General features: G+C 40.8%; 1 protein-coding gene across 1 annotated transcript; it reads right to left on the reverse strand.

The window, feature by feature from the left end:
- On the reverse strand, positions 1–25,907 carry ankrd6b (ankyrin repeat domain 6b). Its single transcript, XM_053336510.1, has 15 exons — positions 25,782–25,907; positions 18,345–18,443; positions 16,693–16,791; positions 15,643–15,741; positions 15,182–15,280; positions 11,654–11,752; positions 11,162–11,260; positions 9,150–9,227; positions 8,481–8,585; positions 7,696–7,809; positions 7,434–7,604; positions 4,656–4,808; positions 2,438–2,551; positions 1,888–2,185; positions 1–690 (listed from the first exon to the last, which is right to left on the reverse strand). Exons 1-15 carry the CDS (start codon positions 25,905–25,907, stop codon positions 116–118), a joined length of 2,328 nt encoding a protein of 775 aa, XP_053192485.1. The 3' UTR covers positions 1–115.
- Between the last annotated feature and the right edge of the window lie 377 nt (positions 25,908–26,284).

A 26,284-nucleotide genomic window follows, 5' to 3' on the forward strand; every position in this document is an offset into this window, starting at 1 on the left:
CCTAGATATAACACAGTGACTCATCAGTTCTGTACAGTGTGTTTAAATGGCAGTTGATAAGAGTGAAGTGTAGCCTGTGTGTGAAGCAGCCGGGTGGAGACAGGTGAGGTGTGTGTCAGCAGTCGTCGTGTCTGTTAGTCCTCATCATGCGCAGTTCGTCCTCCAGGTATGTGATCCTCTCTATGAGCGCCGCTTTGTCAGCCTGAGCCCTCTGATCGGCCTGCCAGCGAGCCTCCTGCACCTTCCTCTCATACCAGCGCTCCATCTGCGTCGACACCGCCTCAAAGAAGTACTGCGTCACCTCCAGAGCGTGCATGTTGTCCCTCTCCTGAGCGAAGGAGGGCTCGTTCGATTGGTCTCCGAAGACCTCCAGGGTTTTGACCCCCTCAGTGTTCCCTCTGGACTTAGTCCTGCCCAGAGAATGCTTCTTGTGGTGCTTCCCTCTGTCCCGGCCTCGCTCCCTCTCTCTCATCCTGCTGTCGGTCCTGCTGCTGCAGCGTCGCTCTGTGGCAGGAGATAGGCTGCTGGCTCTGTGCGTCCCGCCCCCGCTCGCCCCGCACCCCGTCACCTCCGCGTCCTGCTGGTCCTGAGGCTTTGAGCGCTCCTTTGGGCGAACCACCTGGGTAGATGTGAGAGGGCTCCTGGCTGCTGCAGGAGAGGTGATGTCTGCATTATGAGCCTTATCACCATCTGTTGAACGTTCAGAACACACTGAGTTCACTGTGGAAACACTGAGCAGCTTCACTCATCTGATCATTAGCATGGAGCAGAGTGACTCAGCAAGTCATTATCAACAGCTCACTGGCTGCAGTCTTACTGCTTCCAAATGAGTTCCAATCTTCCAAAAGATCTTACAATTATATAACATTAATTACATAAGTCATTAGTGCAATGAAGAAAATATACTCTCATATTCAGATGTGTTTTCTGACAGTAGAGTGAGACACAAAGCTCAGCTATCAGCACATTCTCACAGGCTTGAAAGATGATTTTTGGAACTTTGGACTAGTCTCACTGGTCTCATGTGCAGAGCTGATCAAATAAATGATGCTGGTGTGAGTTCAATAGTTAGGTTGTTTCTAAAAATCTGCCTCAGAACAAAAACACATTTTACAGTTTTTTTTCTTTATGAATGATTTGCTCGAGTGTTCAAACAGCGACCTGCTAATATGTCAGTTAGTATAAATGACTTTACTTCAACATTGCCTATAAAACAGTCAAAACCATTCATTTCCAAATGTAGTCTTTAAAATACAGTGCCAATTACTAACAGGTGAACCATTTCCTGTATATGTATTTTAATATAGTTAGTACACCATTCATGCATAGTACAACCATTATTATAAAGAAATTACAACAATTATATTAGTAAAGAAGCAACATCTAGAAGTTTGTGAGAGGTGTCAGGGTTTAATTCATCTGATTAGTACTCAAGGGTGTGTGTGTGTGTGTGTGTGTGTGTGTGTGTGTACTGTATGAAGAGAACATACACTCACTGGTCTCTTCATTAGCTACACCTGTACACCTGTGTCTAATTCAATCCAATACAACAGCTCTGCTTTAAATTCTACATGTATGAAGTTTATACAATTTCAGTTTTTATTGTCAGGAAAATGATAATTCTACTTTATGTTTATTACTGAGGTCATAGTGGGTGATGGTGGTGTATTAAGGTGCATTATATTGAATGGTGTTCCTAACATTTTGTCCACTCCAAAGTAGAATTATCACCTTTTTGACAATGTTAACAAAAAGTGAAAATATATAAACTACATAAATGTAGAGTTTATATCAGAGCAGTAGTATTAGAGTGAATTAGACTGCACAGTTGTATCTAATGATGAGGCTGGTGACTGTACATGTTGATCTGATTGGATGAGGCTGTACCTGGAGAGCTCTCTACATGAACCACAAAGTAGTGATTGGCTGAGCCGCCCTCTGCCACGCTGGTCTCTGCCCTGCTGGAGTGCAGGAGAGCGGGGCTGCTGTGGAGCTCCAGGCACTCTGCGCTGCCTGTGTGTGTGGCGGGCAGCACGGTGAGGCCGCCTCCCTCTGCGTCGTTCAGGCCCTCTGCTGCTGACGAGCAGCGCTGCAGCTTGGTGCTGCCCGGCTCTCCTGTGATGCGACCCTCCATGTTCTGCAGCTTGGACAGACACCAGTTCTTCAGCTCGCTGACCAGGGACGCCTGCTTAAAGAGCACAACACACACACACACACACACACACACACACACATAAATACAATTACTTATATTATCATGTCTCATTTGCTGCACACTGTCCTTTCTTCTCTTCTGTTATAAGTGCATCTTTAATTCTAATGTATGTAAATATTCTCCCTGCAGTTATGTGGACAGTTTCAGTTGCTATGTGGAACATTATGCAGGCCTTTAAAAAGCAGAGAGAGCAAGCAGCTGTCTGTGGTTGGTTGGTGTTACCTGTCTCTTCTCTGCCTCCAGCCTCTCCTGCAGGGCCTTCTGCTCGATCCTCTGCACACACTCGCTCCTCTCTGCTGACACTCTCTCCACTGTCATCTTATCAAGAGCCCGGATCTGACACAGAGACCAGACATCATATGAGAAGCGCCAAGAGTTTGCTTCTAGTCATTCTCTGCTATATCTTCTCTAGTTTTACAGCATTCTCTTCATTTTCTGAGTAGCAGTCTTTAGCCCCAACTGACCAGCAGGCCTGCAGGGAAACACTGTTCTTCCAGCTTTGTGTCCCTCTCCTGTTTCACTTCACTTCCTGACACTTGTCACTGGTAATAACCTGACTGTCCTGCATCAGTCATGACCTCAACTCCATCCAACACCTTTGGGATGAACAGGAACGCTGCTCCCTATCAGCCAACATCGGTGCTGCACCTCACTGATGCTCTCGTGGCTGAATGGGAGCAAAGGTTCCATCTCCTTACACCAGCAGAGTGGAGGCTGTTATAAAAGCACATTATTTTTGTTGCATGAATTGAACAAACTCACTCCAGCTAATCCAGCTGTTGAGTTTTTTTTATGATGAAGTTTTTTACTGAAGCAAAATAGCCAACAAATACACTGAAAACTATTTAAGTGTCCCCTATTACCCCTCAACCACAGCCCTGGTTGTTCACAATTTGAAAAACAGAAAACACAGAATTCAATCAAGTAAGGTATGAGGTGCTAACATATGCCAATAAAATATATACCATAATATTAAGGAGCCAATAGAGACACAGGAGTACAATGTTCCATACTACAGTGAACAGTGTTAGTCTTCCAGTCATTCAGTCAGTAATAGGTCCTCCTGTGTTTTGGCCTACATACCTGCCTCTGTTGTTGTTTTGATCTTGTTGATTATTCACTGCTGCCTTCATCCACTTCTGGATTTTCTCAGGCAGCAGTGATGCTCACACGTCATGCATGGGTGACCTCATGCAATCTGATAGATTGCTTTTATCTGAAGCTGTGAGCACATGTATATTGGATGTGTGGTGACTCCGCAGGGAGATGGAGTAGCCACACTATTACCTTAATGTTCCATCCAGTCAACTGCACAGGGAATACAAGAGCTGACCTGTGCTGTGTGTCTATACAGAGCTGCAGTGAGAAGACTTCTGTAGAATCAACTCCAACAAACGATCATGACATCAAGACTGAAGATGTTCAGAGCGGTTTTAAACTTTAGTTTCCACTCATTCTCCATATTTCTAGGCTTATACTAAAGATTTAGTTTAGTTTATTTATTTAAAAAGGGACAGTGTACATTCATGGACATTTCAAATTAAAATGTAAATGCACCGGAATTAGCCAAGATAGCTAGTTTTCATCCGTTGTCCCTTGGCAGGTCAGGACAGAGAGAAAGAAAGAGTAATAAATAAAAATAAAAGTCAAAAAAAAAAGTCAAAAAAAAAGAAAGAAAAAGAAATAAGATAACACTGGTGCATCATCATGATGATTATACTAAAATGAAAAGTCTAAAGTTTCACTGTGGGAGCTTAAAGCTGAAGTGTTTCTATGTGTTGGGGAGCACTGCAACTACAATTGACCCAAGTGATGTCCCTTGATGGCTGAAGACTACAAGTCAAGTTGATGGTTGAGTTGCATTGTGGGTAATGTAGGCACCAGGTTTCGACAAATAAGAAGAATGCTTGGAGTAAAAAAAAGGAGTTCTTGTTAAAATACTTTTTTCTTTATCCTGAAATTTGATATGTTCCCCTAACGAGACCCACAAAGAGTGTACTGTTAAACCTGAGGACTCTTCTGACATACAGTGTTAATAAAGCAGGACTCTGTGTTGTGTAACTGTTAATTGGAGAGAAGGCTCTAGTTTAATTTCAACACATTTGCCTTTAATATTTGGGTGGTGCTGGTGTCTCATTTTCCACTAAGTAGCAGGGAGTGTGACCAAAGGCTCAACATCTGTTTATTCATGGAGAAAAAAAGCAATCCAATCTATTTAGTGTCCTGTCACCTCCCCTTCCTCTGATTTGGGAGAATCAAACATCAACAAACAAGTATGAACAAGCAGAGTCTCCTCCACTCTCTGCTCTAGATCACAGCTTCCACACAGGGCCTCAGAACATTTTCTATTGGAGATTATAAGATTCAACAAAAAAGCTTCACAGGTCAACAAATCAAACCATGACTGCAGCACGGTGAAGCTTTCTGCTGGGGACAGTACCTGGTGTTTGTTCTTGCGGTCCAGCTGGCCCATCTTGCTGTTCATCAGGTCCTGCACGGTGTGGATCTCAGTCTTCATCTCCTCCTTAGTGGCCTCCAGCTGGTTCTCCAGTTTATTGATGAGAGGCTCGCAGCGGCAGCCGTTCAGAGGAGCCTGCAACACACAGCAGACACCATCACAACTACACACACACACACACACACACACACACAGCTAACATGTTCAACAAAGACTGACTAAAGGTCCAGGTACAAATAATGCAAGTATTCAGTCTTTCACACAGGCCTTTTGTACTAAATTGTAAAAGCAGCATTGTTAACAGTGGGCTGTTTTTAAGAATCATCCAACAACAGTTGAGTCAGTGAGAACACTTGTGACAATGTTTATTGCATCAAATGAAATATGTATTTAAGGTCAGTTTACAGGAGCAGCCTCCAGCCTCATATTTCACACACTGTTTTATCTCTGTGCTTCTCTCAGAACCTCTCTGCTTAAAATACAAAAATAAACTTATTAATAACTCACACACATTCTGTTTTTGTGGACTCAGCATAAAATGTCTCTTTTTTTGAGAGAATATATTAGAGGATATGGAAAAAATGTCTAAGTAGTGTAACCATAAAAACTAGCTCAACTTGTTTAAAAACAGTAAATAGTCAATAAAACACCATATCAACTAGTTTGACATGATCTTACATTATAACTTTTATATTAAATAAAGCTAATGTTCTAAATATTACATTTAATCTGAGGAATCATGGAGATCAGGAACCATTTACATTTTTTAAATGAAGTAATTATTTGTGTAAGTTCACTTAAATACACTGTAGGTGGTATGATATGATAATCATAAGTCAGTCTGTTAGATTTTTAGACCCTTTTACAGCAAAACTGAACATATTTAATTTCTGAGAACTGAGCAATGGAGCTCTTTTTATTGAGCTGACGTGTTTTTTTGACTAATATTTCATCACATGTTCTCCTCTTCAGTCAGAAGCAGAGAACACTTTTACTGTATGGAACATATCTGAGTGCTTTTTGATCCATGGTGAACAAACTGTTATGAACAAGTAGTCAAGTCAGGTGTTTTTCTGCTGCATCAGCAGAGAATGAAAAGTACAGAGTGTGTTGAGGAAAATGACCTGATCAGGTCTGCGTCTGTGCTCCATTTACAGAGCTAACTAACAGCGTGTGGACTGTTCTAATAAAATATATATACACAGTAGCGGTCAAGTGTTCGGGCATGCTTACTCATGTAGGGGATTTTCTTTAGTTTTGCAGAGTTTCTTTATTTTTAAAGTGTTAAATAAACCAAACTGTGTTTCATATTTTAGATTTCTCAAAGTAGCCAGTGTTTGACTGCTGGCAGTATCTTAACCAGCTTCATGAGGTGGTCACCTGGAACTGTGCCGAGGGAACAGTTGTGCCTTGTCAAAAGTTTATTGCTGGAATTTCTTGACTTCTTATGTTTTGGAGACCATCAGTTGTGTTATGTGAGATAGTGTTAGTATACAGCAGATAGTCCGATTCCACTACTGTAACCCATATTAAGGTAGGAACTGCTCAACTAAGTAAAGAGAAACAACAGTCCATCATTACTGTAAGACATGAAGGTCAGCCGAATCAAAAAAATGTCAAGAACTTTAAAAGTTTCTTCAAGTAGTCACAAAAAGCATCAAACGCTGTGGTGACACTGGCTCTCATGAGGACTGACCCAGGAAAGGAATATAGAGTTCCCTCATGCCTTCAGGGTCAGATTGCTGCAAGGAAAGCACTGCTGAGGAGACCAATGAGAGGAAGAGAACAGATTGGGCCAAGAAACAAAGAATGGACATCAGACCAGTGGAAATCTGTCATTTGAGTCCAAATTTAAGATTTCTATTTCCAGCTACTGTGAGTGGATGGTTATCTGCATTTGTAGTTCCCATCATTCAGCATGGAGGAGTAGGTGTGATGGTGTGTGGTTGCTTTGCTGGTGATGCTGTTGGTTACTTATACAGAATTAAAGGAGCACTTGAATTGGCAAACTCAAAATTCAACAGCAGTTGAACAGATCCAAAACACACTTTAAGACTATATAAGAGCTATTTGACCAAGAAGTAAAGTGGTGGAGTGCTGCATCAGATGACCTGGCCTCCACAATCACATGACCTAAGAACTCAACAGAGAAGGTTTAGGATGAGTGCAGAATGAAGGAAAAGCAGCCAATAAGTGCTCAGCATATGTGAAAATGTCCTTCAAGCATTCCAGGTAACGACCTCATAAAGCTGGTTGAGAGAATGCCCACAGTGTGCAAAGCTGTCATCACAGCTAAAGGTACATACACTCACTGGCCTCTTCATTAGCTACACCTGTGTAATATAATGCAATCCAATACAACCACTCTGCTATAAATTTATGAAGTTTATACATTTTCAGTTTTTGCTGATATTGATGTCATTGTGGTGGTGTACTAGGATACATTATATTGAATGGTGTTCCTAATATTTTGTCCACTCCATTAACATACATGAGGGGAAAAAATATTAGGAACACCATTCAATGTAATGTACAGTACACCACCATCACTTAGTACAACCTCAGTAATAAAGCAGAATTATCACTTTTTAATCACGTCAAAAAAAAAAGAAAATGTATGAACTTAAATAACATAAATGTAGAATTTCTAGCAGAGCTGTTGTATTGAATTGAATGAGATTGCACAGGTGTACCTAATGAAGTGGCTGGTGACTGTATACATACATGTAAGGTGAGTGTAGAGTCAGTGGGTGCACGTACCTGCATGATTTTACCATCCTTGCCTCTGTACAGTGTGTAGAGCTGATAGGCTTTATAGTTGTGTGGAGGGATGGGTGCATGAGGTGACACTCCTCTCAGTTTGCCTTTCCTCCTGTGCAAGGCTTCGCTGTGCTTGGTTTCTCTGCGGCGGAGCGGGTCAGACAGAGATGGCTGCAACATCAGCAACACATGAGGTATTAGTGATTACTCTTCCATCAGCCACACTGTCTGACCAAAAAAGTGAGGTGATTCAGGAAGCTACCTTTTCTTTCTGCTTCCTGTTCTTTCCTTTCCTGGTGTTTGACTCTGTCACCTCAGCGTGTTTGCAGGCCACTCTGTCACTGCTCTGCGTGTCATCTGCAGCAGATGCACTGTCCTGCAGGAAGCACAGAGGAAGAGGGGGGGGGTTTGGTAAAAACATTTCGGGACATTTGAAAATATTACACATTCACAACACTAAGAAATAGACACTGAACATTTTTCTAATTCAAACAAAATCTATGGAAATTGATACTCAGCTGTTTTGTGTTCATTTACATATATTGTATGTGATGGATGGAATAGTGGAGTCATAATAAACATGGTTTTAGGTTTGTGTACTTCACTGAGTGTAAACATCCTAGAGCTTCAATAAAGAGCTGATTGTGAACTGGTACAGAATATTTATGTCACTGTCAAACCACGTGGAATAAGATCATTTTAACTACTTTAAAGCTTCTTAAGCAGGAATACTGTACAAAGAGAAAACTGTTACAGGATAAAGTTGGAGTTAGTCAATGCATTACTCTCCTGGACACTGCAGCGTGTGTTCACAGCTACTCAAACAGAAAGAAGTAGTGCATTTGTTTTGGGTCTATTTTCTGTGGTGGAGGAATTCATATTTGGTGTTCTAGTGAGAATCTGTGGCAGTAGAATAATGTATGTGGGATAAAATAAACTACAGTATGTGTTCATGGTGATGCAACAGTGTGACTCATATATGTGTTTTTTTATAGTTAGTGGACAGCAGCGGAGCTCTATGGTTGATACACACATTAAATGTTTTACCTTACAGGGCAGCATCTCATCTCTGGGCACAGACTGAGCTCTGCCCTCCGCCTTTAGCTTGTCTCTCCTCTTCCTCACGCTCCTGCCACGTGCATAGCTCTGCACCTGAACACACACACACACACAGGAGATTAAATGTTAAGTTATGAAGTGCACGCAGATAATGAATTCTTTCCTTCTCAGCTGTTCTGAGAAGGAAGGTGGTGCAAATAATCCAACAGAGGATGTCCATAACAGGGCAGAGAAACAGAAAGCTTGGGATGTAGGGAGGTACTCAGAGATCTCCTCAATGGTTTCACATAATAATCGGACAAAAGTATTCATTGAAAAGTCCATCTTCCCTTCTTTTCCAGGCTTTTGCCACAAAGCTTGTAAGTTTAAATACATCAAAATTGAATAGATATTCCATTTTCCATTTTATAAATGAGGCTCCTGATCATAGCATCTTTACAATCTATTATCTTTCTCTTTTTCTTTATACACCACAATATAATAATACAATGTTATAAAAAGCAGTCTTAGAATAAAATAATAGTCAGTCATTTAACAGTATGAGCACAAAAAAGTTTTAAGTATGAGTTTGTGTGTGTGTGTGTGCGTGTGTGTGTGTGTGTGTGTGTGTGTGTGTGTGTGTGTGTCTGTATGTAACAAAACCATTACTGGATTTACCTGTGGAGCTTTGGTGAGAAGAAGAGCGACGTCTGGGTTGTTGTGTTCTCTGGCTTGGTCCAAAGCTGTGTGACCTGCCTGCACACGCGCACACACACACACGCGCACACACACACACACACACACACATACACAGAGAGAGAGAGACAACACATGACAACACATAGTTGCCACTGGACATCTAACCTCAATGGAATTTGAAACAGGCTGAAATCAGAGACAAGCTTTTACTTCCAGTTAATGCAATCCTCCATGTTAACATGATTAATCCACTATCAGATACATTTACAAAGAACTAATTCCATCAATTCAACAACTGAGTCACATTATACTCACTACTGAGCAGCTCTCGCTTTGTCTTCTTAACTGAAACACTTCTTTTATGAAATACTGTAAATTCTCAAATACTGACGTCAGTGGCATAGACACCTCCTCCATTAATTCAGCGTCTTAATTAATTCAGTGTGATGTTCATTTGCACAGCACTAATTCCATCACTCACTGCCTCTACCCCCAAATGATGTTACAGGATGGCTTCACATTTTTTCAGTTTTCTGTTCTATAACAACAGTCAGATGTCTATATGAACATGAAACCTGTTTTTCTTGCTGTAATCATTCCTCCTGTTCATACTGACCATTAGAAGATCTCTTCATAAAGCACTTACAGTGGAAGTGATGGAGGACTAACTCCACAGTACTCCTTCTGTGTAAAATATGAGGCTTCAGCATCCAAATGAGTCAAATCTTCATCTTCTATGTTTCAACGTTACAGTGTTTTTAGTAGCAAAGTCTTTTTGTTACTATACTTCCACCACAGCTCAACAGGAAACACTAAGAGGGAATTTGATGGTAAAAAGACTGTAAATGTGTCAGATATCACTTGATATGACTAACTCACACTGATGAAGCTCAATAGAAGCTGATCATCTACTTTTAAATGACTGTGTGGACACACTGTGGATTTAGTCCTCCATCTCTTCCATTGAAAACACATTTGAAGGAGATCTTTTAATAGTCAGTATGAACAAGAGGAATGATTACACAGCATCTTTCACTGTTCATATAGACACCTGACTGCTGCTTTAAGACATGTGAAACATTATGAAACTGTCCTTTAAACGACCATGAAGCAGATTCCCTTTGTTGGCAGTATTTATATGAAAAAAGACATCATGAAGGAGTACAGCAAATATGACTCAACTGGCATTCATTAATGTATGACAACATTATTCATGAAATAAAAGAGGACATCAGAGCAGCAGAGTGGTGAGTGCAAGATGACTCTGTTGTTGTACTCATGTACAGTCCATTACACTCAATTTAGCATGTGAGCTGTTGTTTGTAGGTTACAATAACCCTTCCCCCTGGCTTTTATTAGCAACAGCTGGCCACTCCTCCGCCTAATATTTGAGACTGAGCTGTTATTTGAACACTGGCCTTTATAAGAGAAATGACAGTAATTACTTGTAGTCAATTCTAATATGTTGGTTTTGATTGCTGTTAAGCTACTGTCAGTGAAACTCAACACTTCTTCCAGCAACTCAACAGGAACAATTCCTTCTTTTCTGGGTAGGATTTCACTGTGAGTCATCTGCAGGAAGTGTTGAATTTACTTGATAGTAGTTAAACAGCAATGGAAAAAAAAGGTTTGATGTTGTACAAGCATTAAATGTTTTAAGTGATTCGCCTTTATTTGTTCACTCATTCTATAATTATATTAAATCTTGTAGACACGGTCACAGACAAAGCTTCTCTGTATCTAATGTCTGTAATCCTGACATTACAAACTGTGACCAATTTGTGCTACATGGAGTCACCAACGTGTAATGTTGGCGAGTGCAGCGTTAAACAGACAACAGGAAGCGGGAACAGCACACTGCTGGAAGAACCCTAGAGATGAGACTGTTAACAGCAGCAGTGTGTGCTGAATTGAAGATGAAGAAAAGGCAAAGTGAGTGCACAAACACTTCTCCTGCATTAATGATGTAGAAAGAGGCTGCGGGCGCTCACATTGTTGCAGATGCGGCTGTCAGCTCCCGCCTCCAGCAGCAAACGTACTGTCTTCTTGTGATTCAGAGCAGCTGCCACGTGTAGTGGTGTGTCCCCAGCCTACACACACACACACACACACACACACACACACACACACACACACACACACACACACACACACACACACACAGAAGGAACAAGAGGTGGTGGTGTGAGAGTGTACCGTTTATGTTGTCAAAACTCCAAGACATTTGCTGCTTGAATGAACATTTAAGTCCTATGCATTAAACAGAGGATCTCATGCAGAGTGACACATAAAACTATCCATGCATTCACTGAATATGGATCTCACATTTCTAGAACTGTGCACCTGTCTCAGCAGGAAACTCAACATTTTCTTCTCCAGCCAGTTTTTCAGGTTTTTGTAAACATTAGCTAAAGGTTCCATAGTGGACACTAGTGTACGTAATAAGCACAGAGTTCAGCTAGTAAGGTCAGGTAGTAACTCACCAGGTTCTTCTCTGACACAGAGCAAAAGGCTCCCAGCAGGATGCGGATCATGGCCACGTGGTTGTAGCGGGCCGCCACATGGAGACATGAATCCCCTGCCTGGAACAAGATTTACTCACATTAAACTTTCATTTGGAAACTAAGCTACATTTAAAATCTGTCTCTGCACCAACAGAAAATACATTCTAATACTTTCTGAATGAAATGTGATGATCATAATCTAATCATAATTAGATTAGGTACATATATCTATCTAGATCTTTATTTATCTATATGACAACCATCAACAGAATGGATCATCTCTTTCTGCAATCAAATATCATTTTAAACTTTATTGTTAATATTCTTTTTCCTGAGTGGAAGAAAAAAGCTGAAAATGTTTGATTGAAGGCTGAGCCAGCAGCAGAACCAAATAAAACTGTTCTGACAACTGGACCTTAAAAGGGAGTGTGATTTGTTGGCAGTTGAAGTTTATAGGGGACTTATTATGCTTTTCTTTATTTTCAGCCATATTTATGATGATAGTATCTAATGTTCATATTATTGTCATGTGCCAACGTGGCAAATAATGAGGTAAACATATGTAGAAGTGTTGTGTGCACTGCTGTGAATGCTTGTTTTTAGGGATGCACTGAAATATATCAGCCAAAATATCAAATATTGGCCAATATTCCCCTTGTTGACTAATATCAGCCTATTGAAAATAAGAAAAAAATCACAGCTGTTGTGGTTATTTGCGGTCAGACAGTCAGACTCAGACAGTAGTAGCAACAGTAGCTATGGAAAAAAGACATTTCTTAAATTAATCATTTCATACATTTGCTTGTGACAGATTTCTTTATATGGTTATCTTCTCCATGCACAGCACACAAACCCACTGCTCTGCTCCTCTAACATTATGGCAGTTTTGCATTGTTTTGAGCTATGACTGGAGTCCAGCTGTGAGTGGTTCTCAGTTACACAGTAAAATGACCAGTTTGGTCTGTGTTAGTTCGAGAAAAGAGACATCACTTTGGGTTGCTGCAATGAGCTTTTGTAATTTGGACATTTTAACGAATAACAATTAATTAACAAATCCAAAACAAACTTAAGATTAATCAATACAGGAATTGCTTTTAAGTCCTGAAACCCAATTAATTAACACATCAACCATTTCTACACTATTTCAATGATGTCATGTCTGGCAGTTAATGAGAACATGTGTGAGCATCTGCCACAAAATCACATTTTATTTAAATATTGAAGGTTGACTGTCATCACATGAGTAAAGCTTTCAGCAATCAGGGGGACATCTGAACACATCTGCCTCTGATCCCCCACCACCACCTCCTCTTAGATCTGTTTTGTGCTGAGTAACTACAAGCCTCCCCCACCCCCCCACCCTCACCCTACCCCGTGAGGCTGCAGGATTATGTTTGAAGTGCAAATGTGCCACGCTGTTTCACAATTAAGAGACTTGTGTGCTATGTAAACAGTAGCGTGGCAGCAGTGGACTGCCAGGAGCAGACCGTCAGGTGGATGGAACAGGTACATTAGTTGGTTTTCAAAGAGAATTTTACATGAAGAGATGGAAAACTTGGGGGAAAAAGGTGATGATGGCACAGTAACAGATGTTGTTGTAAATGAAGGATATAGAATGCAATATGTTCACTGACTGAATGTGAACCTGAGAAATATGTCTGCCTTCCATTTTTACACCCTGCTTTAGGTTTTTAATATTTTCTATACAGGCCTATTTCATATTACATATTCACCTGATAACATGTGATATTACCTGACTTTACCAGTAGTTGGGGTTTTGCCTTAGTGCTACATTAAACATTCTACCAGTTCATATTGGGTTGTGGGATACTGAGTACTGTGCCAGTTTTGTCTTCCAAATTCAGAAATAAGGAGGTTGTGTTTCTTGGCTGCATTTACAAGAGGCTTAGAAATGAGAGTGTTTCTGTTGGCCCGTTTGAAATGCAGAGAGTTCAAGCTTCTGAACTGGGGAGCGGCTACAGTGTGACAGCAGGGTAAACACAGCTGCACATGCAATTACTGACACGTTTGATTTACGTGTGCCACATAACGAGCACTGACTGCACAGTTGGGAAATGTGAGGAATCTCTGCTGCTGGTTCTTAGTTCTTATCTGGTTCTTTGATAACAGGTTGAAGGTACGAGCCGGCCGACGCTACGACTCCCAATGTGCAAGAGACATCCAATCACAGAGCTTAAAATGTTACATGCACCGCTAAATTAAAGTGTTGAGGAAACCCATAATACAATTTGCAGATGAAATCAGTTTACTTTGAGATTAATTTGAAATTGATCAGTACCATTAGTTTAATTTAATCTAATACACATCAGTAGGAGCTGCAGCTGTAGAGGTAATAGGCAATGTTATGAGGTTCCTATAAAAAGGCTGTTTTAAGAAACAAGTTCATGTATTCTACTGTTTGTTGAGTAGTTTACAGCGCTGTCAAAATCAAAGAGATACATTTCAAATTAATTTGAAATACTTAAACAGGTTTTTTTTAGACATGATTAATGGGTTACTGTCTTTCAGAGGCTGTAGCAGGCTCAGTTTTAAAGTTAGATTCTGGTGTCATATGAAACTAAATAACTTGATGCATCTACTGATACCAACCATGTGACGCTAGCTTGTTGAGAGGGGCGATAAATAACACTCCAAAATGAGTTTAATTTTTAACTCTGTGTCTTTGATGTGTGAATCAGAATCTGTAGATCACAGGAGAGAATCTGTTCAGAGTTAAAAAGATGCTATTCAATAATAGGATTTAAATTTAAATATATTTCCTTGGTGTGGAGTCTATATTTATTCTATGATTTTACATTTTTAAATCCATAATTACAAGCTTCAATATTAAGTAGAAAAAAGGTATTCATCAGAAAACTGTGCAACTAATTAGTTCATGTCTCTTAATTGCCTGTAGTTTATTTATAGCTCTAGGGAGAGCAATGGCAGTGCGTTGGTCCACCACTTTGGTGTAGACTGAAATACCTTGACAACTATTAGAGGAATGCTATTAAATTTGCTACAGATTTTGGGCACTTGGGAGCCAAAGCAACAGCAGGAATAGGACTTATGGACAGTTATGTGTTATAGCAGTGATTCCCAATCTTTTTGGCTTGTGTCCTTTTAAAATAAAACAAATTGTATACCTGGGATCCTTCATCACATGTTGCAATGTCTACCAGTCAAAATAAAGTGAGCTTTTTGAAAAATGTTAATAACTTTTAAACGTTTGAGGAGTAAAAATACAGTAATTTACAATAAATAAAGCAAAAGGTTTAAGGAGAACTTGGAGGAAAAAAAAGGAATCAGAAGTATGCTTTTTTTCTGTTGTTGTTGTTGTTGTTGTCCTATCCAACAATTCCTTGTGGAGATTCCAACTCACAGGTTGGAAACCAGTGTGATATAGGACCAAGAGGAGAAAGAAGACTCATGTGTTTGTATCTGAAAAGTGTATCCATCTCATTATGTATGGCAGGTGAGTCCACCTAAGCCCTGCTGGAGACTTACATGGTTCTTGCTGTCGGGCCTGGAGCCTCCCAGGAGAAGAACCTTGGAGCTCTGAGCATGACCGTTCTGACATGCAAGGTGGAGAGCTGTGTTTCCTGCCTGGAGGACGAGTGGGAAGAGAGAGAAAGTCACTATTTATTCATGTTTACTAAGGTCTGATCCTTATTATCTTATTCAGTTTGACTGTATTCACATTCTGACATTGATGGCAACAGCCTCATGTCAGTCATGCCACTGCTGCTTTTCTGTGCATGTGTGTCTACAGAGGAATACATGAAATATGGGATTCATAAAAGAATGTGATCCATGGAGACATTTTTTACTTTTCCAATCAAGACATGCCGTCTCCATATATGTATTAACAAAGTGGCATCATAACATACAACATGTGTATTCTTGTGATTTCTGTATAATGTATATGTTATAATATGTTTAATCCAGTTTGTCAGGTGTAGAATCACCTTGTTTTTAGCGTGGGCGTTGGCTCCAGCCTTCACCAGCAGTTTGACAGACTGACTGAAGCCATGCCAGGACACTTCATGGAGAGCAGTGTTGCCATCCTGACAGGACAGAAACACACAAACAGAGACACATTAACAACACACTGACTGATCCACTGGACTCAATGCAAACACACAACCTCACGTTACTTGAAATGATGAAGAACCTCCTCCTTCATTAAGATAATTAAGAACTACATTCATAACAGCTTTAACATCAATTCTCAAAACAGCCAAGTCTCAAATAACAGTGTGCTACTGTATAATAGTTATGATAGTCTGCTGAGTTTCCTTCTCTAACACTAATACAGTTTTCATTCACTATTTAATCCTATTTTGCCATTTCCTTTGATTTCTGCTGACTCAGCCTTCTGCAGATGTCATATAAAAGGACCTCCACTAAAGACAAGAGTGATGCCCTCTCATAATTAACAGGAAATTAGAGCAGATATGAGGCCTGTGCAACATTTGTTAGAAAATTAGAAAAGTCATCAAAAAGTCATCAATGTAATAAGTTACATTACTTTGATGAAGTCATTGACTTCATCAAAGTAATAGTACTTATTACATTTTAAATAGAGTAACTAGTAATCTGTAACCTATTACATTTCCAACCCTGAATTTCATTTATATTACATAAAGTAAACTGTCTATATTTAAAAGTGGTTGACTGTAACAAACTGGGACACTGAGAAAAACAGCTTTGTTAAATCTGTGGTGTGTATCATGAAGTGTAGAATGTTAAGGGACTCTAAAAAGTACAACAAGAAAATCTAAATTTAATAAATCTTTATAATCTATAAACTTTAGGTCCAGCTAATTTTGTGTACAGTTCTTTTTTGTAATTTCTCTGACTCTAAACCCTACTTTTCATAGTGGAATGAGGCTAAGCAGATTATCAGATGCTTTAATGCAGGCATTATGATAGCTTTGAAATCCCCCTGTTGTCTTGACTGACTGTAACAAAGGTGCTGCTAGCTTCCATGTGTGTTTCTGTCTTTAGACGTGCACCTTATCCTGTCTGTCCAGTGCACATCCTTCCTGGATGAGAGCGCCGATAACGTCACTGTTTCCCACCACTGCAGCCCGGTGTAACGCCGTCTGCTCCCCCTGCCCACACACACACACACACACACACACACACACACACACACTATACATTATACAGGATGAAACTGCTCACAAACAAGAAAAAGTCAAGCATCACAAGAAAACCAGCATCAGTCCAGAGAAAGAAAAAAAACACTCCATCACATGAAAATCTTGGAGCCCCAGTCTGGTATTTCATGATGTTGTTAATTTAAATTTTCATGCCACCAAGGTTCAGAAATCTCATTTAAATTCATCTGTCTTCAGTTTAAAAAGTTGTTAAAAAGTTAACATGGAGATACAAGATTTTCATTAGTCAGAGGTGACACACTCTCTTGAAGGAATAGGAATATGAACTCCTGCTTACTTTGAGTAGAACAAACATGTGGAAGTCTTTGTATATCACTGCAAGCAATTTAAAGATATGGTAAGTTATTGCATATTAATGGGACTGAAAGAAACTGAAAGAAATCCACTCTTAAACGTCTCTAAAGATGAATAGCTGCTCTGTGTGACCTCATCTATGTATGTATAAAGTTTAAAGGAGATTTTGGGTGCGACAGTACTCTAATTTACTTGCCAGCTCTTTCTGAGAGTGAGATGAGGAGCTCCATATCAATATCATGTGTAGTTTAGTATACAGACTGGGGGCTTATTTTTAAATAAGCACAATAAGTCTCCCAAAGCTCAGACTTGTTACTGACTCAAGCAATGATGATGTTAATATGGTCCTAATGTAGCAGTTAAACTAATCACATCACTTCAATTCAAACACTCTGAGTCCACTGTGGTTCATTCCACCATGTGAAAGCAGTGCAGAGTACAGTCTCAGAGAAAAAGCTCACATTTATGCTCAGCCATAAATGCAAATTCCTGCACACAGAGCAGATTAGTAGTGAGTGACACTTCGCAGGCCAGGTTAGACATGAGAGCATTATGAGTGATGATTTTCATAAGAGAAAAAAGGGGGAACAGGAGGGAGGAGAGGAGAAGAGGCTGGCCATTCCAAGCTAGATAAGAGCAGCAGCAGCAGCAGCGGAGGAGGAGTTGAGTTTCAGGGGAAGGAAGGATGAAGGGATGAAGAGGGGGCAGATTTTCCACTGGTTCAGTAAGGAGCAGGGTTTGGCTAACCTCCTTCACTCTCCCTGATCCTTCAGGCTCTTTCCAAGCCCTCCTCCACTGTCTTCTCCCCTCCTCATTCTCCTCCTCCTCCTGCCTCAGTCTGCAGCTCCTGCTCCCTCCAGTCGTGGAGGATGGACTGCAGCCTGTTGCGGAGCTCATTGACCACAGAGAGTGAATTTGGCAGTGCCAGAGATCTGGGTTAAGGCTAACTGTAGGGGAGGGGGGTCTGCATCCTGAGGGAAAGCCCATGAGAGGGCAGTCCAAAGAGTCCCATTGAAGGCCACTAGAGGTCATTAGACTAAAGCTGTGTTTGTGTTTTTAAAAAAAATTAAAAATTAAAGTCTATAATGATTCCAGTATAACAGAAGTAGTCCACTGGTCAATCATCAATCAGGACTGAAGCACAAGCTGGAAGTGGGTGACGTGGTTGACAGACAGATGCATCTACTCACGTCGTCTTGGATGTCCAGGTCGCAGCCAGCTTTGAGCAGGATACGCACAACCTCAATGTGGCCTTTGTAGGCTGCCAAGTGCAGGGGGCTTCTGCCATACTGTAGACACAAAACACACAATTCAGCACAGTGAACAAAAAAAACACCAGAGGGAGCACAACATGAGCACACAACCTCCCTGCAGAAGCACAATCAAATGGAAAAGCAACCTCCACTGTCCCACAAACACACAATGGCTGTACAGTGAGTCAGATGGAACTGTACTGCTACAGCATACGATCCATCTCAATAATGATGTCAAAAATATGAGAGAAAATAGTTTTGACACCACTTCTGGAGGCACAAGGAATAAAAACAATAACATCTTTGAAGAAGTCCAGTAGAGTGGTAGACTGGTTTTACAGCTGCTCTGGTTGCTGCATTATGGTGGTAACACAATTACATCACACCCGCTACAGATTCAAGCTAATTACAGTCTCACCGCTAAGTGAGCAAGTGATGGGACAATAGTTATACTCTCAAAGCATAAGGAATGACGTGCCTGCTGAATGCCGACCAATACTCCTGCTGCAAAGTTGGCCTCTTAATGACATCAGCGCAAATAAGACATACATTAGATTAAAGAGGCTACATAGGATCAAACACTACAGAAATAAATGCATTCTAAAAGTTTACCTTATTGGTCTTAACTTAAGAGTTGTGTTTTTTCATGGAAATACATCTGAAAAAGTGGGGACGTCTTATATTTGAGGACTAGACAATTATGTATTCCTGGTATTAGATATTGTTTCTGAAGGTACATCTACTGTGTTTTTCTGCCACAGAGGAAATAAATGAAGTGAAAGCAAGTCTTAATTTTTTTCCGAGGTCTCTACTGCAGAAAACAGAATATGTCAAGCTGCCAAACATCACTGTCATAGATGATAAGCAGCAAATGCTGGAAGAAGTCATTTTGACTGCTTCCATGAATATGTAACTAAATTAAAATGGTAATGTTTAAAAGGTATTTTTCTAAAAACAGGTGTTGGACAGGTGTTGGACAAGTGTCCAGTATTTAGGAACCGATTGCTTTATAACATCTGAGGTTTGGTTTTTTTAATGGTTACCACAACGGAATTAATGGACTCACTTGTGTGGTAAAGGAAAAATAAATACTTTGACTAAAAACACAAAGAATGGAGACAGCTCTTCTCCATGTGACAAACGACTTATTCCTGGCTGTAGACTGTGGACACTGCAGGACTTACATGCAGCTTTCAACACAATCTCCTATTAAGAGACTGAAGAAATGGGCAGGAATCACTGGAGAGCAGCAAAGTTTTTGTCTCCATGGAGGATTTTAGATCATCAACAGCTAGCACCATCCATGTATTACCCTAAAGATCTACTCTGGGACCAATTTTATTCTCTCTGTACATGTTACACCCCTTGGACACATTCGACAGCACAGCATTTCTTCACGGTTATGCTGATGATACACAGTTATACCTCTCAGGTTTTGATCTTTGGTCCAGATCATCACAAGCTACAGATACAGTCCCCCCTTGGTTCGATACCAATGTTAAGTCCGTGGCAAAGAACCTTTTGATAGCCGCTTATATATATTTTGAGCTAGGAATATTATCCAAGCTTGTTTTTATCAATTAAACCAAGAGTGAGGGATTTTTTACATATAAATAAACCTCTGTTACATTTTTAATCTGGTGTCTGGTATGACATTCCTGTGCAGGCTCACCGATACTGATGTGTTTTGCATCTACCAGAATTGACAGGTTCCCCCTCAGACTGATAATTGATCAGGAGATGACTTGTGTCAGGATCTGGGTGGTTTATCACCTTGGCTAGACTATTTCATGACGTAAACTCTTCAAAGGCAAATAAAAACATACTACATGTATGGCTAGGTACCACTAGAGTGAAAAGAGGAACCATCATTTTGTCACAGGTGTAAACTGACACTTTAACATCCGTTGGTAATGGAACATGTGCCAGTCAGACTACAGTGATGCTTTGTAATTTACCATGGAGGCTGACATGACATCAGGAATGTCAACTGTGGGAAATCCCTTCTTTCAGCAGCCAGGAGACATTAGTTCAGTCATTGGCAGGATCAGGTTAAAAGCTCTGAACACATCCTCACATCCTGCATGTTACATCCAAGATAATGACCTCTGTTTAACTGAACCGAGCAGAATGGCCGAGCAGGATGTCAACATGTAGGTAACCGTTCAGACTTCAAACACCAGATCCATGTGATCTGTGTTAATCTTTAATTATACTCTGTAAATACAGTTTAATTACAGATCAAGTGTGTATTCCCACACAACAGCACAAGCCGCATTACACCCCAGGTATTATCTCGCTGTTTTGGAGGTTGGTGCTTTGTTTGGGTGCGGCACTGCTCTGCTAGGCATTCATGTGCTCCTCAGATTGAGTTACACTGGGCATGGCTTGGCGAGGAGCCACGGGCCGAGCTCAGGTAAACAGCCGGCTTCAGGCCAGCAGGAGGCCTCTGTTGTCTGCAGACTGACTGAGGGTCTGTTTGTGACTCGATGGGCTGGTTTTTTTCAGCGGCAGTTGGTATGCTGGGTTCTTAACGCTCTGTTAGACTGTCTTGTGGAAAGTGTCCAAACTCAAGTATTTGACATATTACAAAATGGTTTCAGAAGGGTTTTTACCAGGCTTGTCCACTAAAAGTTAACAGATCAGTTGAGAAGCCCTGGTATTAACTTGAAATACTGCCTTTTGTTTTTAGCCACATCATTATACATCAAGTAATGCAGAGTGATAGCATGACTGTCTGTACACTTTTCCTGATTCCTGACTCATAATCACCTAAATACATAACTGTGAATGAAACAGAGAGGAGCCCAATGTAGAGCAACTGTTTCCTGTTCCCAGTTCTCAGCTCTGGCGTAAAATGCAGTGAAGTCGGCTAAACTCAGCTAAAGATGCACACTTTTTTTTTTTCTTCTTTCTGACACTGTGGAAATCTGAAGTTTGAAACACAAGTCTTACATGTAACATTATGAAACTCATGTTGGCTGTGTGAGGGTAGTGTGTTAATGTTGTCTAGTGTTTAGTTTAGTGAATGAAAAGTGGATTAGTACCCCATGTTGGATAATAGAGACATTTGGGCTTTGAGAGGCTTTGAAACTGAAAAGAAGCTATAGGTTCTCATTATTCAAGCCCATCTTAAAACAATACTGGTATTGGTTACTGTAATCATTCTTCCTGTCTATAATGGCCATATATGTTTTGCTGTATATTATAACCAATGTATACATGCTTCACAATAAAATCTCTAGGTCCACTCAGTAGCCTTTTCTAGAGCTTTCAACCTGATCTTACCATCATCAAATTAAATATTATGGTCTAAATTAAAAAGTATGGTCTAAACCTGCTATATATGAGAAGTCCCTCGACATGACTTCTGTTGTAATTTGTAGCTATATAAATAAAAACTGATTGATTCATTAATTGATTATCAGCAGATAAGAGTGTGCTCAGTTTTCTGTGAACTGTCTCTAATGTAGTCTAGCAGAGTGTAAACCTGGATGTGATTAGCTACTGGACTCCAAACTATCATCTCCTCATTTTTTCTTCTTCATTACCAGCTTCATCTCAGCCCCCACTTAATCCTTCTTGCCTTCTTTTATTTTCATCTGTTTTATGTTTTTCTCCCTCAGTCTCAACCCATTCATCATATTAGCCTTCCCAAAAACCTCTCCCTGCATTCCTTTTTTCCTGAGCAGAGGAATTTTTCATATCAAACTTTGCCCCCTTAATCCTGGATTAAACGTTCATAATGGCACACAGCCAAAATACCCAAATACAGCTGGTTGGAACAAAAATCATCAGAGCGAGCGGCAGCAGATGTAATATTGTTGTAGCTGTTACAATATGATGCCATGTGTTCATGTACCCATGGAAAATGGGTTTGCGGTGCCAGCACGGAAAACACAAAGCACATGATACACAACAAAAACAGCCAGGAGAAAGCACTCATAAATGAACAGTACTCTGCTCTCTTTTCATTTCAGGCACCTGGAATAAAGTGTAGTTTAAAAATATCATTCAACCAGGACAGCATTTGTATCTAAACATAACAATTTGACTAATTTCCTACATCCAGGAAACACACAGCACTAAAGACCTGTTGTCACTGTGTCCGGGGAGGAAAATTTATGACAGTCATCAGCACCATTATACTGCAGGCTGTAAAGATAAACAGATAAACAACAGAGACCCACATGCTTGACCTACAAAGTGCCTTCATGACCTGAATTTCTTCAGTAGGGAAACAGTCTTTCACACAGGGCTGTTCATTCCTGGTCATGAAACTCAATGAGATGTCACAGACTGATAATAATATCAAGCTGAATGATGAAAATCTATGAAAACAATGCTGTAGTTTGTAATCTGCCAGTGTAATATTCACACACACACACACACACACACACACACACACACACAAGCAGAGTAATAGCCCTGCTGCACATGAGAGAACATGAGAGAACCTGCCCCTGTGAGAACCACAAACTGTTATTTGTACCCTCTGGTTTCTGTATGGACAACACTGATACAGTTTAATGTTCAGCCTTGTCTCTTCTAAAAGTGAAAGACACAGACAGTAAGAATCCAGACAGGCTTATGTTATGTTATGTAATAGGCTGACTAGCTCTGCCCTGCAATGCAAGAACAATGATGTTTATTTCCATGTTTCATGTTGCATGGAACATCAACTGTTGAGGATGATGACTTTTTTTTAAACTTGTGACATGTAGATTAAGCCTCAGCCTGTGTATACCCTGCAATTACTTAATGAGTTCATTAATTAGCATGAAACAGCTGATAATATCAGTTATCATTTCAGATGGCAAAATCAATGGTTGTCTGCAAAAAAAAGTGAACTCTGCTTTAGTCTGCTATTATCTGCTACTATCTGTTTGATAATAGTGAGTTCATTACCCAGCACTAACACACTGCACCATCTGTGTAAAGGGGGGTCCTGCCTGTTCTCACTGCACCTCATCTAACATGCAGACCATTGTTCTAGATGAGCAGTGGCCCTAACTGGCCTTCACTGGCACACGAGAGGATTACATCACATCCTGTGCATTGGTAATTCTCCACATAACTGTGCTCTGTGTGTGTGTGTGTGTGTGTGTGTGTGCGTGTGTGTGTGTGTGTGTGTGTAAAAGAGTTAAGTAGAGCTTCATGGGACTATGTTGCCAGTTGTGACTGTCACTGTATGTGTGTATGTTCTTTCAATAAAAATCTGTGTGTGTGTGTGTGTGTGTGTGTGTGTGTGTGTGTGTGTGTTTGTGTTTGTGTTTGTGACCCCTTAGAAAACTGTGTCAGTGTGATCCATCTGGCCACGCAGCAGCTCAGCTGTGATACTGTTAAACATCTGGGTGCAAACACACCGCTAACTTCTGCTGGAGGTTAAACAGCATGCAAAATGTGTGCTGGCTCAATTACACTCAGCTGAATCAATGTTACACTCAGTCTCTGCTGATCCAGGTCAACACATACAGTACAATGATCTAAGGTTTATCTGCAAATCCAAATGTGCAAATTCTGACATGAGGGAGGAAGGAGGAAGAGAGAATGAAAATGCCTGAAAGGTGAACTGAGGAAACTCTATCCACTCATGAAGATTGTGAGATGTGGTTGAAAGCTCTGGCAAAAGCTTATAAGTAGATCCTCAGTTGTCAGGTAAAAAGAAGAAAAAAATAATTGTTTCAAATCCTCAATATAATCCAGCCCAGTTGCGTGTCATTGCAAACAATGTTTTAAAGCCATAAATCTCTTCTGATTTGCTTTATGTGACATTAAGCAGACAGAACTCAAAATGATATTTACACATAAGAATACATTCTAATCAGATTTATGCTTCATCATGTAGAAGAGCTAGAGCAGCAGTAACATTTCCTCACACTACACTCAGTGTAATTAGGAGGAGATTTCTCTGCCTCTGTGTGTGTGTGTGTGTGTGTTTGTGTGTGTGTGTGTGTGTGTGTGTGTGTGTGTGTGTGTGTGTGTGTGTGTGTGTGTGTGGCACCCACATGAGAACACACTTCAGCAGGAGGAGGAGAGCACTGAGACAGTCTGGATCAACTTGAGTGTCTGGCTCAAAACACTTCAAAGGGGGATGAATACATTGGCTGCAAATGATTCCTTTCCACTGATGGAATCTGGAGCTGCTGGAGTTATTTTCGCTTGCTGTGAAACGTGTAGGGGTCGCGTTATGTTAGTGGCTGCTAAACCTTTTATACTGTGCTCTGTGTCTAATATGCAGTGAAAGGAATGTCTGACTATCAATCCATGAGTCACACCAGTCACACACAATGAAAGCGACACCAGGGAGAAAAAGCCACAGACACAGACAGTATAACACAGGAAAGATACAACTTTTAAGCCAATCTGCTGCCTTAATCATCCAATCAGAGGACCAAATAAATTAGTCTGACAGTTGAGCTTTAGGGCTTGATCTAAGCCCAAGTGAATGCATTGTATAACTGTCATACATGAACAGCAACATTGATGAGGACCTGCTAAAATGTGAGAAAGGACACAAGCTCACAACACCTGTTTAACACCTTCTTACTTCCTGATGTTTAAGGGATAATCCTGTCACTGCATCCAGCTCTTATACAGATCAGGATCTAGCCTTGTTCACAGTTTATAGTCAGCAGATGAATTAAACTGTAGTTTAGCCTTGGAGTTCATTCTTGGACTTCATCCCTACTATCACACAGAAGTGGGTTGTTTGTTTTGCAGCCGAGATTCAAGAAAATAGACTAATATGAGTTCATTTAAACCCATTCCAACAGGTCTGCACCTTAATCGAGAAAATGGTTCAGATGGATAAGAAAACTGTAACCGAATAGTTATGTTAATGGTAAACGAACTGTACTTATATAAAACTTAGAGACTCTAGTCTCTTTGGCCAAATACTTTTACACTACATGTTACATTCACCCATTCACACACAGTCATACACTGATAACAGGGGCTACCACACAGAGTACCAACCTGCTCATCAGATGGAGACTAACATTCACACACATTCAAACACCATTGGCGCAGCCATCAGGAACAACTGGGGTTAAGTATCTTGCCCATTGACACATCGACATGTGGACTGGAGAAGGCGGGAATCGAACCACCAATATTCCGATTGGTAGACAACCGCTCTACCTCCTCAAGCACAAACACTGAGACACAGTTGATCAAAGCAGCCAACACCAAAATCATTTAGAATCCTCTGGGGACCATGAACACTTGTACCAACCTTGATGGTAATCTGTCAAGTAGATGGTAAGATATCACACTCTGGACATTAGTGTTGGATAGACACACCAGCTGACACTGACCATTCCCAGGCTAACGCTAAAGTAACCATTGGCACATGGAGGTCCGGTAACTCACCTTGGTGACGGCTACTTTAGCGCCCTTGTTGATGAGCTGGACCACATTGTCGGCTTGTCCCTTGTGTGAAGCTATGAGGAGGCGCTCGGAGAGTGCGAGGACCTCAGCCGCATCCTGCTGGCTCATGAAGCAGGGCGAGTGATGCTGCCGTCTCCAGACAAGGTGCTCCAGATGATGGGAAGGCAGCTGGTGGGGAGGTGGTCTCCGACGCCTTTTCTAACTCATGGTGAGCCTCGCTGTGCGCACAAAAAAGGTGTCAAAGCAGGAACGCCGGAGAGACTGCCAGTGCTGCTGCTTCGTCGGTCGCTATAAACTTCGCAAACTGGCGGGATTCCTCCCCTTCATCCTCTCAGCTGCTGGGAAGAGAACAGGAAACACATGGAATGAAAACAAGCCAGCATGTGCTTTGTTCATAGAAGGCTGGCAAACAGGAAAACAGGGGCGAATGGGCAGAGTGGACTGACATCAGCATCACTACTGTCCAGGTTGCTAAACCCATGTAC

This window comes from Scomber japonicus, chromosome 17, assembly GCF_027409825.1.
Source record: "Scomber japonicus isolate fScoJap1 chromosome 17, fScoJap1.pri, whole genome shotgun sequence".
NCBI classification, from domain to species: domain Eukaryota; kingdom Metazoa; phylum Chordata; class Actinopteri; order Scombriformes; family Scombridae; genus Scomber; species Scomber japonicus.